General features: G+C 44.0%; 1 protein-coding gene across 2 annotated transcripts; it reads left to right on the top strand.

The window, feature by feature from the left end:
* Positions 1-1,822: 1,822 nt before the first annotated feature.
* On the top strand, positions 1,823-15,918 carry TMEM170A (transmembrane protein 170A). 2 transcript variants are annotated; one of them, XM_005218378.5, is made up of 3 exons: positions 1,823-2,138; positions 10,201-10,371; positions 12,839-15,918. In XM_005218378.5, the coding sequence occupies exons 1-3, from the start codon at positions 2,006-2,008 to the stop codon at positions 12,967-12,969; spliced, it is 435 nt and encodes a 144-aa protein (XP_005218435.1). In that variant the 5' UTR covers positions 1,823-2,005; the 3' UTR covers positions 12,970-15,918.
* Positions 15,919-17,494: the final 1,576 nt, after the last annotated feature.

Here is a 17,494-nt window from a genome sequence, read left to right as displayed (position 1 = left end):
GCTATGGTTTTTCCAGTGGTCATGTATGGATGTGAGAGTTGGACTATAAAGAAGGCTGAGCGCCAAAGAATTGATGCTTTTCAACTGTGGTGTTGGAGAAAACTCTTGAGAGTCCCTTGGACTGCAAGGAGATCCAACCAGTCCATCCTAAAAGAGATCAGTCCTGGGTGTTCATTGGAAGGACTGATGTTGAAACTACAATACTTTGGCCACCTGATGTAAAGAGCTGACTCATTTGAAAAGACCCTGATGCTGTGAGGGATTGGGGGCAGGAGGAGAAGGGGACGACAGAGGATGAGATGGTCGGATGGCATCACCGACTCAATGGACATGGCTTTGGGTGGACTCCGGGAGTTGGTGATGGACGGGGAGGTCTGGCATGCTGGGGTTCATGGGGTCGCAAAGAGTCAGACACGACTGAGTGACTGAACTGCATGTCTTTGAATTAAAAGGAAAACATAATGTATTCAATGCTTTTTAATGAACTCTTGAATAACACAAGGTCTTAATTAAATTTACACACCCTTTCCTTTATGGTCTTTGCTCTTTATGTCGAAGAACCCCTTCACTATCATGAGACAAAGATATCCAACGCTGTCTTCTGAAAGTTTTATAGTTCTTCATCTCACTATAAGGGAAACAAGGAGGTGGTGGGTGTCTAAAAAATACACACACACCAAGTTTTGTTTGCTTTATATTTGCTTCATAATTTTTGTAGGTTTGTGTTTTTCCTGGAGTTTGTACTGCTTTTCAGTTCTTTTATTGAAATATAGTTGACCAACACTATTGTGTGAGTTTCAGGTGTACAACATAGGGACTTCCCTGTAGCTCAAAGGATAAAGAACCTGCCTGCAACGCAGGAGACCAGGGTTTGATCCCTGGGTTGGGAAGTTCCTCTGGTGAAGGGAATGGTAATCGACTCCAGTATTCTTGCCTGGAGAATCCCATGGACAGAGAAGCCTGGTGGGCTATAGTCCATGGGGTCACAAAGAGTCAGGCACGACTGAGGGACTAACACACACCCTCACAGTGATATGACATTTGTATACATCATGAAATGGCCACTATAGGAAGTCTAGTAACCGCCTGTTCCCGGTCATTACAAGATTATTGACATATTCCTTACGTTGTACACAATCCTTTTTAGTTTCAGGTGAAGCTTTCTCTCAAAATCGTTTTCCTTCCAAATATTTAAGGTATCGCTGCATCGTCTTCCAGCTTCTTTCACCTGGTTGCTGAACCGTCTGATTCTCATTGCCAGATGCATATGTATGTAGGTATTTATCTTTCTATCCACCTAGCTACCTCTATGTGTATCTACCTGTCTATCTAACCATAATCTATCATCCATCTATCTACCTCCCTCCCTCCCTTCCTCTGTGCGTGGTATGCTTCGTCCCTTCAGTCGCTTTGCTACCCCATGGACTGTATAGCCCGCCACCCCGCCAGGCTCCTGTGTCCAATGGATTCTCCCGGCAAGAATATTGGAGTGGGCTGCCATGCCCTCCGCCAGCGGATCTTCCCGACCCAGAGATCGAACCTGTGTCTCCCTCATTGCAGGCAGAATCTTGGCCACTCGCGCCTCCTGGAAAGCCCCTCTCCCTCTCTATCTATATGTAATTCCACTCCTTTCTTCTAGGTGGCGTTGCAGAGAAGGACAGAGCCGAGCGCGCCCCACCGGAGCAGGAGCGACTTCTCCAGTAGGGGGCGTAGCCCGTAGGGGGCCAGGTCTCCGAGAGCCGTACGCAACGTCAGGGGCGGGAACGCCCCTCGCCCCGCCCCTGCCGTCGGCGGCGCCCTGTAATTGGAGAAAGGAGCCGTCACTTGGCAGGGCCGTTGGGGTAGGAGGAAGAGGGCCCCGGCCGAAGGTGACGCTGTGGCTGCGGAGGTGTGGGGAGCGGAGCAGGCCGTACGCGAGCTCGCGCTGCGGCAGCATCTCGGGCGCTCTTCCCTCAGCGGCCCCTCGGGCGCTCTCCCTCAGCCCTCTGCGGTGAATGGCGGCGGGATGGAACGCGAGGGGAGCGGCGGCAGCGGGGCGTCGGCCGGGCTCCTGCAGCAGATCCTCAGCCTGAAGCTGGTGCCGCGGGTGGGCAACGGGACGCTGTGCCCCAACTCCACATCGCTCTGCTCCTTCCCAGGTACCGGCGGCCCCGCGGGGGTCGGCTCTCCGTCGGCCGAGAGCTGGGGACGGCAGCCCTTGCGCCTCCCCTCGCCGCTTCGCCGCGGGCCCCTCGGGCGGGCCACCCCGATCCCGCGGTGGGCCCCGTCGGTGAGGGGAACTCGGCCCCCGCCCGAAGTCGTCCTGCTCTCTGGAGTTCCCAAACGCCCCTGCTTCAGGAGGGAACTCGGCAGCGCCCTGGTGGCGGCCGCCCCTCCTCGTCTGGGGCACGGGAGGCGGTCCTCGCCTCCTTTTGGCGGGCGGGGGCACTGGGCAACCCCAGCCGCTTTCGTTCGCCCCGGCCTCTGGGCTTTCGTGCCTCGGACGGTGCGTCGTCCCGGCCGGTCTGAGGGCCATCGGTCAGAACTCAGGCACCCGCTGTGCGTAGGGTAGGTAGCCCAGCCTCTGCACCGGGAGGCTGTCTGCCGATCGCTGCTACCCACGTCCAGATCCACCCCCTCCGCCAGTCTCTCTTTCTAGGAATCCCTTTCTGGAGACCTGTTGCCTCGTCTCCCACTCCTGTTCGAGAACGTCGACACGGCGCCTTTCTGATTCTTATGCCACTTATCCCGGCTGGGCTTGAGAGCAGAGGTTTTCAAACTTAGAAATCGAGATAGAAAGCTATCGGGCTCGGAAAACTGAGAGGAGGAGAAAATACCTGCAAAGACTGAAAATAAAGCCTTGGAGGGGAGAGTAGTGTTATGTGTTGGCCCTTTTAAAGGCAAGAAGACTGAGATCAGGGGTGTTTGAAGGGTGAGGTTGGGCCCTCCAGCAAAGCTGACAGATACTTTCACTCAGTAAACAATGCAAGAACCGGCCTGAGACCTGCAAAGGAAGGAAGGTTGGATTACTGACTACAGTTAAAACTGGTAAACAAGGCACCTGTGATTTCTCATCCGCTGGGCAGCGACCGCCAGGCGCCATTCAGCGGACACCAGGGACTTGCAGTGTATTACTTTTCTAGTATTTTCCCCAACAGGTCTGTGAAGTAGTTAATAAGATAAAAAACACGTTGAAACAGATGCAGGTGTTAGCTTGAAATCATGCCTATAATGATAATCTGGCAAAAGGTATCAAAAGATACTAAGATCACATTTGACAATGACAACAGAAATATATTGGCATTCTGGAGACCATGTCCAAAAAATGAAATGTTCATGCAGTCTGAAGGCTGTACTGGACCGGATTGGTCTATTACTTTTCTCGCAGCTCTTTATTTGGAAAAAGTTTAAACCTACTGAAAAATTGAAATGATAGTGTAACAGATACCTATATACCCTTTACTTAGGTTCATTATTAATATTTCGATTCTTTTGCTTCCTGTCTAAATACATATATGCACGTGCATAATATGTTTAGTTTCTGCAGAAAAGAGAAAGGGGGTTACACAAATAATGGCACTTGACAGCTAACGCTTTATAGCATGTATCATTTAAAATGAGGACATTTTCTGCCACAGCCTAGAAAAACATATTGCACTGGAATGTGTTAACACATTTAACATCGGTAGAATATTATCTAATATATAGGCCTTATTGAAAGATACTCAGTTGTTTGAATAATGCCATTTATACCTTTCTTTAAAAATTCCAGGATCTAATCAAGGGTTACACATTGCATATAGTTGTCTTTTCAGTCTTGTTGAATCCAGAATAGTTCCTCCATCTTTGTTTCAGTTTCTTGAGACTGACATTTTTGAAAACCAGGCTAACTGTTCCTAGACTGTCCCATAGTCTGAGTTATCTGATTATTTCTTCATGGTTAGATTCAGATTAAACATTTTTGATCAGGATGCTACCTACATAGGTGATGTACACTTCCCAGAGCACCACATTAGGAGACATTTAATGTCAGTTTGTCCCTTTATTGATAACACTAAGTTTAATCATTTGGTGAAATGGTGTTTATCAGATCTCTCCACCATAAGGTTACCATAATCAATAAGTCATATGTGAGGTGATATTTTGAAACTGAACATTTTGTTCAGTTTCTCTGGCTTTTAGTTGCCTCCTCTTTTAAAAAAAAGATTGAGGTAAGTGGATTTGGGAGGATAGTTCTACTATGTTATAGTAAAGAATCAGTAGCTAAGCATATTGTTTTCCTGTCAGGAGTTGTTCTGAAATATTAAACTGCAGTCTGTACTTGAGTTTATTGGTACTTCAGTGGATATATAACTTGGGGGTAGTGATCACCATGGATCATTCATTCAGGATGTATTTAGTGATCAAGTGCAGGCTCTGGGCTGGAGTTATGCTGGAGTTATAAACATGCATGAGATACAGCCCATGGACACAAGCTGATTGGAATGTGATGAGTAAACACACGGGGTAAACATATAGCCTCCCTGTTGTGTCTCTTCTTCAGCTGGAATGATGGATTCAATAGGTACATGAAATGTAATCCTTCCTGAGGCACCAAAACCTGCTGACAGTGAATCTCATTCATTGTCCTGATTCTGGAATTGTTTCTATTTTGGCCCCACAGAAAAGGTTACTTGCTTTTTATGCCAACTCAATATGGCAAAGTCATTGCTCTGAAATACTCTGTGGTTTATCACTGTCCGGAAGCTTTGAATTGATTTTTTTAAACCTGCATTTGCAATTTAGACCTATGGCACCCCACTCCAGTACTTTTGCCTGGAAAATCCCATGGATGGAGGAGCCTGATAGGCTGCAGTCCATGGGGTCGCTAAGAGTCCAATACGACAGCGACTTCACTTTCACCTTTCACTTTCATGCATTGGAGAAGGAAATGGCAACCCACTCCAGTGTTCTTGCCTGGAGAATCCCAGGGACGGGAGAGCCTGGTGGGCTGCCATCTCTGGGGTCGCACAGAGTCGGACTGAAGTGACTTAGTAGTAGTAGTAGTAGTAGTAGTAGTAGTTTTCTGCCTAACCCTTCTTATTCCAAGTAGTTCAGATTTCTTTGGTGGTCATTTTTAACAAATCTGAATGCTGAGAAAGGCAAATTATTCTCCCCTCTTGTATCAGGAATAAAATTCACTTTCTAAAGGGATGAATCTCATTAATACTTTCAATATCAAAGTATATCTTCCCCCCTCTCTCTTTTGTTTTTGGCCACGCCGCATGGCTTGTGGGAATTTAGTTCTCAGACTCGGGGATCGAACCTGGACCCTCAGTAGTGAGAGCATAGAGTCCTAGCTGCTGGAGCCCCAGGGGTTCCCCAGAGTGTGCCGTCTGATAAACTAAAACCCACTAATGTTTTAGTTGTGCCATTGCTGGGATCAAGAATACATCACACTTGGATCAGTCATTTACTCATTCGGTCTGCAGATTTACTCGGTGTCTATTGTGTGTCTCTTGTTTTCTAGGCACCAAGAAAAGGTGTGTTAGTGAACAAAACAAAAGAACTTTCATTCTAAAGGGGAAAGAGGAAACAAAATTTAAAAGTACGGAAAGGAGGGGCTTCCCTGGCAGTCCAGCACTTCCAGTGCAGGGGGCTCAGGTTCAGTCCTTTGGTCAGGGAACTGAGATCATACATACCTTGCAATATGGCAAAATAAATAAAAATATGAAATGGAACAGACAGTGTGAGTGTAAGATTGGGTAGGGGGATAGTAAGTGGCAGGTCTTATGTGTCGAGCGGAATGCTTGTTTTACATAAGGTCACGAGGAAGCCCTCTAAGATGATGCCATTGGAGGTGAAATCTGAAAGGGAATGAGCAGCCGCCACGCAGCTGTCCGGAGACGGGCATTCTGGGCCAGGGGCAGCAGGTGCAGAGGCCCTGGGACGGGAGCTCACTGCAGTGACGTGAAGGAGGCCAGTGCGGTAGGAGGGGCGGCGTGGGCACGGGGGCAGGGGGTGAGGTCAGATCCCCCAAAGCTGTGTTCGAGGGGTTTTGAGCAGAGGAAAGATGATCTGATTCACTTTTTTTTTTCATGTATACAATTTAATGATTTTTTTGCCGAGTTTGCAATCACCACAAAAAACAACTTGAGAATACTGTCATCACTCCAACAAGAAACCTTGTCCCCATTACCACTGACTTTCTGGTTTTGTGTGGAGAATAGATGAAAGGCCAGATCAGGGCAGATAAGAGCTAGCCGGGGCTAGGGCCAAGAGACCGTTAAGGTTGAGGCAGGCCAGAAGGGCCCATTCAGGAACCAGGGATAAGTGGGCAGTTAGGCAGTGGCCTCGGGAGAGAGGTGGCAGGCTATGGTTGATAGTCCTGGTGGGCCAGTCCTCCTTGTTAGGAGAGGAAGAATACCTCGAAAAAACTCAGTTTCCCTTTACTCTCGCACTGCCACTGTGCTCACAGCACTTCTGGTACCAGATATCATTTCTCTATGCACTGAGCAGTTTTGGACACCAGTTGGTGTCCTGCAACTCGGTTCAGTTCTGACACTGTCTGCTTGGAGCTGGCTTCAGTCCCACAGGTGAAAGGCCCAGTTGCACAAGACTGCCCCAACCCCTACTTCAGATGCCAGTCAAAGGCTAGGTTTTCGCATGTGCTCTGACCAGCTAAGGTTTCCATGTCATCCTTCTTGTTCAAGTGAAAATGCTAGAGCAGCTTACAGAACTCAGGAAAACAGTTTACTTACCAGGTGACTGGTATGTTCCCAAAGATGTAAAGGATGGAAATGAACACCACATGAAGAGATAAGCAGGGTGAAGGCTGGAAGGGTCCCTGAGCACAGGAGCTTCTGTTCCTGTGCAGCTGGGGTGGGTCACCCTCCCAGCACATAGGTGTCTTCACCAGCCCAGAAACTCTCTGCCCTCCGTACTGTTGAAATATCTATGGAGGCTTCATCACTTAGGCATGACCGATTAATAACTTGCTTCTAGCCCCCTCCTCTCTCCTGAGAATGGAGAGTAGGGCTGAAGGTTCCAAGCTTACAATCATGGCCTGGCCTTTCTGGTGACCAGCGCCCATCAAGGAGCCCACCAAGAGTTGCCTTATGAGAACAAAAGACACTCCTGGAAATTCCAAGGAATTTAGGAGCTCTTCCTCAGGAACCAGGGTCATAGATTAAGTCTTAGAAAAAAAGATTTTCCTAGCACCATTATCTTAAACGGTTTTAGGCATCAGGAGTAGAAACCAGATATATTTGTATTAGTATTTCACAAGGAAACAGATGGATCCCCTGGCAGGTAGGTGGGGGTGGGTAAGAGAGGGGTCTCACAGTGGGCAGTGTGGACAGATGCAGGCCAGTGGGCACTTAGCATCTAGGCAGGCCAGCGCGGAGTTAGTTGCAGGACTGGGGTGGTGAACCCTGGCTACAGAGGCACAGTTGTTTGACCTGGAACGTAAGGCAGAGCAGGGCAAGCTGAAAGGACAGCTGGGCGCCAAGCCTAACTCTGCCCACTTGTTCTGTGCTCCTGTTTCTGCTTATTGGGGCCAGTTTGGTCTTGACCCCTTGCTCGGAAGACAGGGGACTCGACTGTGGCAGCTAGAGGGCCAGGGAGCACAGAATTCCCCCCAAGAGGTCCGCCATGTGACCTTCTGTTTAACTCAAACTGAAGAATATGCTTAAAGATACAGACACCCTCTGGGCAGGGATCTTTGTCTTTTTAAAATTTCTGTTCTTGTTCATTGACGTGCCTGACATATGGAATGGGCTCTGTAAGTATTTGCTGAATGAATGAACTCTCAGTACTGGTATTAGCTTGCTGTGGCTACTGAAACAACTCACCACAAATTTAGTGGCTTAAAACAACACAGATTTATTAGTCTTGGAGGTCAGAAGTCCAAATGAGTCAGCAGAGCCATCTTCCTTCTGGAGGCTCTAAGGAGAATTTGTTTTCGTTTCTTCAGCTGCTAGAGGTCACCACGTCCTTTGGCTTCTGGCACCTTCCTCCATCTTTAAAGCCAGCAGCACAGCATCTTCAGATCTCTTTGACTGTGACTCTCTTCCAGGGACCCTTGATTACAGTAGGCCCACCTATAAAATCCAAGATACTACCCCCCCTGCATTGCAAGATGTCTAATCTCATCACACCTGCACACCCCCTTTTGTTAGGTCGAATTTTCATAGGCTTTGGGTTGAGGATGTGGGCATCTTTGGGGCCTCTTCTGCCACCAGTGCTTAGTCTGGTTTCCCTTATAACATTTATTTCAGGTTACTAACCTGACTTATTCTTCACCTTGGGGAAATGATGTGACTTTAGCTGCCAAAGTAAACAAAGTTGAAGATAATGCACTTTATGTGAAACAGTGCATAAGGAAATACTGTAAAATAGATAGACAAAGATGTTTGACAGTGTATAGAGCCAGGGAAATGAAAAGTACTATGTGATCAATAAATAGCTGTTAAATAGATGGCAGATTAAGGTGCAGTATTAACGGGATATCACTTAGCTTTTTAAAAGTGTTTTATTGATTGAGGTTTGCCTTAACTATTAGTGTTCTGTACTACTTTATCCTCTGAAAGCGTTTTATAAATTGTACTGTTCATCTAATATGATAAAGCCTTTCTTTCCTACTTAGAGTGACTTAAGTGACGCTATATAAAGTATGGAGGCAGTGGGAGAGCAAATGGATGTGACTTAGGGCTGTATGTAGGAAGGTGCACACTGCTTCTCCCCCTCAGAGACTCAGGGAGGAGCCGACTTGCTGCACCAGATCCTGTTTGCACACAGGTCTTTCAGCTTTTAGAAAAGTTGAGGTGTGAGTTGCTAGCCCAGCAAGCCTCCTTGCTCCAGGGAAGTGGGAACAGGGGAGTGTTGGTGTCTGCCAGGGCTGCTGGAACAAAGCACCATGGACCGAGTGACTTAACCAACACAGGTGGAGATTGGAAGTGCAAGATGAGGGTGCCGGTACGGTCAGGCTGAGGGCCCTCTTGGGCCATCTTCTTGATATGTCCTCACTCGATGGGGAGAGAAAGAGGAGAGGCACAGAGAGAGAGAAATCTGTCTTCCTCTTGTAAGTCCACGGTCCTGTCGGATTAGGGCTTCCGCACATGGATTCATCCCATGGCAGTTGGGTAGCACACCCAAGTGTCCAGACACACTTTTATTGAAGTTACCAACTTCCTGTGTCTCTGGCAGATTAAGGCTTCACCCCAGTTCACCGCCCACATGGTTCACCGCAGCCAGTGAGGAGCCGCACTCTAGCGGGCCCTTGAGTTGCTGTGGTGAGCAGTGCTTGTCTCTAAAACCTGGGGGGCTCCAGCGGAAGCCGCGTGATGGCAAGGCTGTCAGCTGGGCAGCAGAGTCCCTGAGCTCCTGGAGGCAGGTTTGTGTCCTGTTTGTCCACCCCCGGGCACTGCCATTCCCACGTCCTCACAGAGCTCTGTGCACACCGGGGGTGTAACAGCAGCCAGAGTCTCTTAGGTGGCTTGGGGAGGAGCTGCTGAGGACTCAGGGATTAGAGATGGGGTTGCTGCTTAGCAGGGAGCTGCCTGGCGCTGTTTCCTGGGTTGGGGACGAGCTGGCAGTGGATGGTGTCCAAGGAGGCCCCAGTGGGCGATGCCAGTGTGCAGCAGGGCCCGGGCTGGAGGGGCGGATGGGGAGGGTGGCACCTCTCGGGGAGTGGTGTGCGCACTAGCCTCTGGAGCTGCCACCGAGGAGAGAGGTCAGGCATTTGCGCATGGCGCCCTGTCAGTGGTGCTCACACTTGTCCTTGTGAAAGGGAAATCACATAAGTGAATTTCCAAATCTGGGTGAACTTTTTCTTCAGTGTTTGGGAATAGGGGTAGCTTGTCAGGAGTCGGCCAACCTTTTCTGTAAAGGGCCAGATTATAAATATTTTAGGCTTTGCAGGTCCTATGGTCTCTGTCACTGTTTCAGCCCTGCTCTGGGAGCTTGAAAGCAGCCATAGACAAGACTTAATGAACAGGCATGTCTGTGTCCCGCTAAGACTTTCCGCACAAAAACAGGGGATGGCCATAGTTTAGTGATCCCTCCAAAACCATCAGTGTTTGGATATTTGACTGATGAACCGCCACTGCAACAGAATTGTTTTAAAATTGAAATAACGTAAATAACTTAAATAATTTAAAATTGAGTATAATGACCGCGCCTTTGTCACGACCGCCCTGGGGAAGCTGGTGACGTCCAACCTTTCTTTGCTCTCCCTTGCAGAGATGTGGTATGGTGTGTTCCTGTGGGCACTGGTGTCTTCTCTCTTCTTTCACGTCCCTGCCGGATTACTGGCCCTCTTCACCCTCAGACATCACAAATATGGTAGGTTCATGTCTGTAAGCATCCTGTTGATGGGCATCGTGGGACCAATTACTGCTGGAATCTTGACAAGTATGTTAGACGTTTAAAATACAGTCGAAACATTTCATATGAATAGTCAGTTAACTTTAGGAGCCGTTTTAGAAACGTGTCTGAGTGGGATAAAGAAGTAGCGCGCTCTTTGTGCGCGGGCCCTGTGTTTTATATACTGTTCTCTTCTCGCCTCAGTCCCCTCTTACTTGGATGACATCTTTGACTTCCTGAGTCAGATTCTGTCTCGTGGCTTTGGGGAGGCCACGTTAAGCTTTGTGAGGTACACCTTGTGGTCTTGACCACTACCAAGAGGATATTTGGCTTTTTGGAAGCGACTGCTCTCCTTTCTCCTCAGCTGTCACTTCACTGATCTGTGGCATTGCAATCTGCTTGACCAATTACTTCCCTTCATCCGGGTGTAGATATTTTAAGGATGGAGGGAATTTTGTTTAGAAAAGTGCCTGTTTTTTTTTTTTTTTTTTTTTTAACTCTTAGGACTTTCTGAATAAGAGTTTGAGCAACATTCATAATTATACATTATTTTTATCTGTGTGGTATCTTTTGGGTGGGGGTGCAGCTTTTGTTCATGTCATAGGGCTGAGAATATTTTTAAGCTCATAACAAAATAAAAATAGCATGTATATTTTATATAAATTAAAAATTATAAGAAAGCAAAAACAAAGATTCTCCATTACTGTATTCCTGTGTGGTAACCACAGTTTGCATTTCATTATATGCTTTCAGACTTTTTTCTCGGTTTATGTAACTTTTTTTTTTTCACTGTGATTTTAAACTTTGAATTTCAAGCAGAAATTCCCCTGTCTCTTTGACTTCAGGGGTTTTTTGGGGACAAGGTGGCCTAGTTTCTCTGTGTTCTGTAGATGGTGAAACCTTTGTGATAAGGCGGTGGGGAGGCTAATTTTCTCCTGTCTGCATTAAGGAGTTTCCATAACTGGCCTTAAACAATATTTTTAACTGTATCACCTACTGCTATGTTTAGAGAGCCTCTGCTCTAGTTTTCTAACTGGATTATTAGCCCCCAGGACCTGTTTCAGATTTCTCATTGGTACAATAGCAATGCTGTGTGATGGCTAAATGAAATAATGTGTGTATATAAAACAGAGACTATCTAACACGTAGTAATTGTATCCTTCTTTGACTCTAGTGCATACAATCTATTCCCTTCCCATTTTGCTGCTCCTTCTGGTTTGCTTTTAACTATCTTCCCTTCATCATCCAAATCCCACTTTGGGGCCCAGTTCAAGTTCTTTAAGCTTCTTCTGATCCAACCCACTTTTTTTGGAGATAAATTACAAAGAGGCCCAAAGGAACACATGCCTCTCAGAGGGTAGTATTAATAGCACAGTGTGCATGTACTGCCAGTAGCACTGCTCTTTATTCTCCTTCAAATATGTTAATATACCATCATATCACAATGGGCAAGGTGTCGACACTTGATCGAAACAGTATATATCGTCCTGCATTATTCAAAATCTGTTTCGTGCTTGTGCTTTCTGTCTTGTGTCCCCAGCTGTATTCTCTGACCAAGGAGAATTCTGTTTGGAGCATTTTGGGCTGGGGTCAGGAGAAGATTATCTGGGAACTTTGGATCTCTTCTTTTCAAATGAATGAATTCTTGACTTTTCTTAGTATAATGCTGAGTCCCTGTGAGCAATTCAGGGTACCTGAGTAGAAACAGATACCTGTTTGTTCTGTTTATTCAATATGTAGGAAGTTATAGTGACCAACAGAATGACATGGGAAATAGAAAGGAATCCCGGAGTATCCCTCACCTCAAGCCCTTTGAATGAATAGCAACTTGATGGGCTTAGAGTCCCACTCGCTTCCTTTCTTCCTCCCCGCCCCCCGCCTTTTTTTTTAAGCTGTGCCACACAGCTTGTGATATCTTAGTTCCCAAACCAGGGATTGAACCCCGGGCCACAGCAGTGGACCATCTGGGCATTCAGGGCATTTCCTCCATCCATTTCTTGAAGGGAACTCTGAGTATAGTACAAGAGGGAGTGGGGTTTCCCTGTGACTGCTCCTGAAATATTCCTTGCTCAGCCTCACGCAGAGGATTTTCTATCATTTATTGCCAGGAATTTGTTAGGTATCTGTTACGTGCCTGGGGAATAAGATGTTTTAAGTTTGTAATCGGGTTATGTGAATATTGCAGTCTTTGTGATTTTGGTTATGACTTGCAGGTGATTTTATTCAATATATCTAGGAGACTTAGTTTGAAAGAGTCCCTTTTCTAAAAACATTTGTTGGTGACTTGCAAACCATATAAGGAATACTTAAAACCAAGAGTAGTTAGCAAAAAGAATAGGGAAAACAAAAACATTTCTATAATGTGTAAATTTTAATGTAAAAAATTTAAATCATTCTTAAGAGTTTTATTTTTTAATTTATTTTATGTTTTTTCTACTTAGAGTTTTAAGTGCTATATTTTTCTGATTATATTAACCCCCCTCTAATTTTTTAACACACTTGAATTTTTGAACAGGTGCAGCAATTGCTGGAGTGTATCGAGCAGCAGGAAAGGAAATGATTCCGTTTGAAGCCCTTACCTTGGGCACTGGACAGACGTTTTGTGTCGTAGTGGTCTCCTTTTTACGGATTTTAGCTACTCTATAGCACATGCCCTTGTGCTATGATGGTGAATCGGTTTTATAGAATCCTCAAAAATAATACATTATGGGATGTAGCGTTTTCTTAGTTCTTCAAACAGTATGAAGAACAACACTTCGGTCCTTTCTTCAGTTTGAAGTTCCAGGAATTAAAGATCTTTTTGGACTCATTGTTCTCAACCAAAAAAAAAAAATCAAGTTTCTTTTCTTTCTGTTTTTACATATTCAAATCAGGCAGTTTTACAGGTGCATCTTTACCCAAGCCCAGTCAGCAGTGCTTCTGGGTTGGCATCCTTCACACTGAAATTTACAATGTCCTGTGAGAAAAACGCAGCCTTGCGTGTTTCAGAGAAACTGTAGAACATATTGGTTTACTTCTGAGCACAGTAAACTGTACTGATATCTTATTTGATCAAATCTTGATTAAAATTTGGCAAACCCTTGCCACATCTTCATGACAGTAAGTGCCAAGTAGGTTTTGGTCGAGCATAACGTTGAGAACAAATTTGGAGAAATAAAACACACACAAAACCTATAACTCAAGTAGTGGCTTCAGTTCCACTATTTAAATAAATAAAAGCTAACTCCTGAATGCTGTGACATTTTATGAATAACTATTTTGACCTCTGATTATTTTATATATTTTAAGATGTGTGAATTTCCTGTTTTGTACATTTTCTCAAAATAAGCTAGGTAATTGAGAATTTTTCCACAGAACTCCTGTATCACCTTTTCCTATCACTTTATAGTCTATTGATTTTATTTAGTTTAATTGGAAACACACCCTATTAAATAGTTTGAATGGAAAATTCTCAGCCATATTGATCAGGATACTCACTGGACATTGAGACATACACACAGAAAGATACTTTAAACATTCTGTTACCTTTTTTTTAGTGACTTTGGTTTGCTCATGGCTCTTAAAAAATTGTAAAAGTGCAGCTTTAACTGGAATTAGGGGTTATTGATTTCCTAGTCTTAATGTGGTTACCTAGTGGTGGGTCTTCAGCCCATTTTACAGTGGTGGGTATGACTCCCAGAAAGTGCCTGAAGTTTAATTTTCAAATATACCTTCCACTGTGCCCTTTGTATTTCCTTTCAAGAGAATCTATATCCTTAAAGAAAATTAAATATCAGAGTTTTTTTTTTAAACCCAATTTTAGCTCTTTTAATTTTGCTTCGAATGCCTAGCTTTCTTTTTCATCTAAAGGCCTAAAAACTGTGACCTTCAAAAGAAAAAGGATTGCAAAAATTAAATATCTGACTTTATCCTTAACCGCATAAACTGGTTTGTATGAAATACAGTTGTTGTTATCTGTTTTCAAAATAGTTTCTGGTCATTAAATATGACATTTTAAAAGGAAAGTTTTCATTATGAGTGTGAAGCTACCTGCCCATAAGGTCATGTGCAGTGCTGTTTGATTTAAGCAATATGCACTCTGGCTTCTGATTAAAAATAGCCAGGAGATGGTCACAGAGAAAAATTAAAAAGGATCCCAAAAAGTAAGTGGACATTTTCTTTTAACTAATAGGCCATTAGACTACTTATCAAAATTACAGTAATAGATATACTCTAACGAGGTGAAAAATTGTAGGAGTTGTACACAGGCAAATATCCTTACAAATTCCCCAACAAGATTATTCTCCAATGCTCAAATCTTTCTTTCAAACAAATTTTTATGTCTTTAGCTCAAGACTCCATTTTTCAATTCAATAGTTGGATTTTGAAACGTAGCCCTTCAGCTTAAGAAGTTTTCCTTCATCTCTATTGAAAGATGTCTCAGCATTCTCACTGAAAACATTCCTTTGGATAGAGTTTCACAAATTGAGTATGGGCTAGTGGTCAGTGGGCTTCTCTCCCCCAAAACTAATTTTTCAACATATTGATCCATGGCTTAAATGTTTGGTTGCTTCACTTCTAGAGCCAAAACACAAGAACTAATGCATTTTGAAAGCTGTCTTTGTTTTCATCTGTTTCTTGTTTGATTATCCACTGTTTTTAAGAACTTCAAATATAAAATGGATCTTCAGATTATTCAATGTTTCATCCATCCCAGTATGTGAACATTCTGTGAATAAATGAATATAGACTTTATATAACTTGAGCTTTGTGGCTTGAAATGTTTTCAGGAAGAAACTATTTGAATTATAAAGAATGTTTATTGTCCTTAAGGGTTTCTTTTTCTTTTTAATTTCTCACCTCAAATGCACAATTATTTGGGGGTGGTTGCTCAGATGAAAAAGTACTGGCATTTGTGTTGAACATTTTATTTTTTCACATAAAGCTTCTGAGATGTTTTGCCAACTCCTGACTTGCCTGGAGACACATGAAACCACCCCTGCCCCAGCTATGCATCCACTTTTCTTTTAGTGGGAAGGAGAAACCCCCAACCATGAAAAGCTGATTTCTGGATTCTTTGAGATAAAGGTTTTAGGAGAAAAGCATTTCATGTAAACTTAAATCCAATACAAATGAGTAATGAATATTCCAAGACAAAGGTGTCTCATTGTACTATTTACTAATCTAGAACATTACCTAGGAAATGTCTCAACTAGGGAGATAAAGTTCATGCAAGTAGTTATCTTTAAGCTCTTAGGTTTCCTAAGTCTTTAAATTGTATGTTAGCTTTTGATTCCAAAAGCTGCTCTGGTTTGAATGAAGTTCTTAATACAACTGCAGTGCACACCAACCTTCCCTAGGAGATCATCTCCTGAAGTTGAGGTCCTGGTGCTGTCCACACGCAGAAGGTTCTGTGTACATGTGTTTCTGTTCTGTGCATTGTTACCCTGCTTGTGGTAAAGTCAGCTTAACTTTTTGTATTAGATTATTTCACTAAATGCTGCAGTCAAACTGATCAAATCTTTGTACCACAGAAAGTTATTTAAATTTTATTTTTCTACTGAAATTTCTAATTCTGGTATAAATGTTTATCAATAAAGATTACTTTCAACTCTGTGCACTTGAACTGATTTTTCTTTTTCAGTGGCCAATGAATTTAAGCTTTTGTAATGAAGATTTCCACCTTAAGTATGGGTTTTTTTTTTTAGGCTTAGTACTTAACATATCTATTTAAGTATTTCCTTTATGTTCAACTTGTTTATGGTAAAATTCCTGTCCAAAGATCTGATTAAACACTACTTACATGTGAACTTGAGCCTTATTAACTTCACTTTTGTGCTATATGTTACCATCAAAAGTTTTTGTACAATTTCACACTGTGATGGCTAAAAGCTGATAACCCTTTGTGATAAAAATGTATCATTTCAATAGTCCACAAGAAGAGGGTCTCCAAGGTTGGTTCAGTATTCTGTGACATCATAAAACGTTTTCTGCCCTGCCATTTTCAGCAAATTGGATTGTCCCATTTGGGTAGCTTACCCCATGGTCACAAGGTAACTACTGACTTCCAGGCATTGCAGATGGACATACAGTGTAGCAGGAGACTAGCCATCCATTCTCTATTTTTTTTTTTTAATTTAGGTACAACATACAGTAAAGTACACAAGTCTTAAATGTGTAGCTTAATGAATATTTATGTATTTATACACTTAGGTGAAGTGGTAGTACTTTGGTCAAGATATAGAATGTTTCTAACACCCCAGAGGGATGCAGAGCTCTGCAAGAAACCTCCAATATCTTATGAATCCCAACAGAGGATCTCTTCTGTTATCAAAAAGATGATTACCCACGATTGGACAGTGGGAAGAGACTATGAGGAGAGGCTAAAGATGCTGAATTTGGCGGGAGGGGAAGGACCCCATAAATTATTGCCAAGACAACGTTGCAAAGAAGAAGCCAATTCTGACTCTAGGTTGGAAACTGCTTCTTTGACTTACTTTTCGTTGCTTCTGTCATTCAGTTCAGTCGCTCAGTTGTGTCCGACTCTGTGACCCCATGGACTGCAGCACACCAGGCTTCCCTGTCCAGCATCAACTCCCGGGGCTTACTCAAACTCATGTCCATTGAGTCGGTGATGCCATCCAACCATATCATCCTCTGTCGTCCCCTTCTCCCGCCTTCAATCTTTCCCAGCATCAGGGTCTTTTCCAGTGAGTCAGTTCTTCACATCAGGTGGCCAAAGTATTGGAGTTTCAGCATCAGTCCTTCCAATGAGTATTCAAGGCTGATTTCCTTTAGGATGGACTGGTTGGATCTCCTTGCAGTCCAAGGGACTCTGTCAAGAGTCTTCTCCAACATTTTTTTATAGCTTTCTTTTCTTTCTTTTGTTAGACATAATAGCCGCCTCAGAGGACCCTGCCCCTCTGCCTGACTATAAGCTCAAGTGCTTTGTTCCACTAGTGGAGAGATAACCTGACCCCTGCCCCCCTGTGAATAGAAGAGATCAACACAACCCTTCCAAAGGCTGGCCATTCTCTCGGAGGTGTTTGCAAGACTGAAGACCCTTTCACTTTAGTTCCCCACTGCCTCTCCTTTATTCTGCCTTTTGACTTTAGTACCTCATTGCATATATCTCTCTGACTCAACAGAAAAACTTTGCATTCAGACCCCCACAGGAGGGTTGCTCTGAGGC

Source organism: Bos taurus, chromosome 18 (assembly GCF_002263795.3).
Source record: "Bos taurus isolate L1 Dominette 01449 registration number 42190680 breed Hereford chromosome 18, ARS-UCD2.0, whole genome shotgun sequence".
In the NCBI taxonomy this organism is placed as follows: Eukaryota; Metazoa; Chordata; class Mammalia; order Artiodactyla; family Bovidae; genus Bos; species Bos taurus.
Note: the sequence above shows the minus strand (reverse complement) of the source record. Positions and strands in the feature narration are given on the sequence as shown.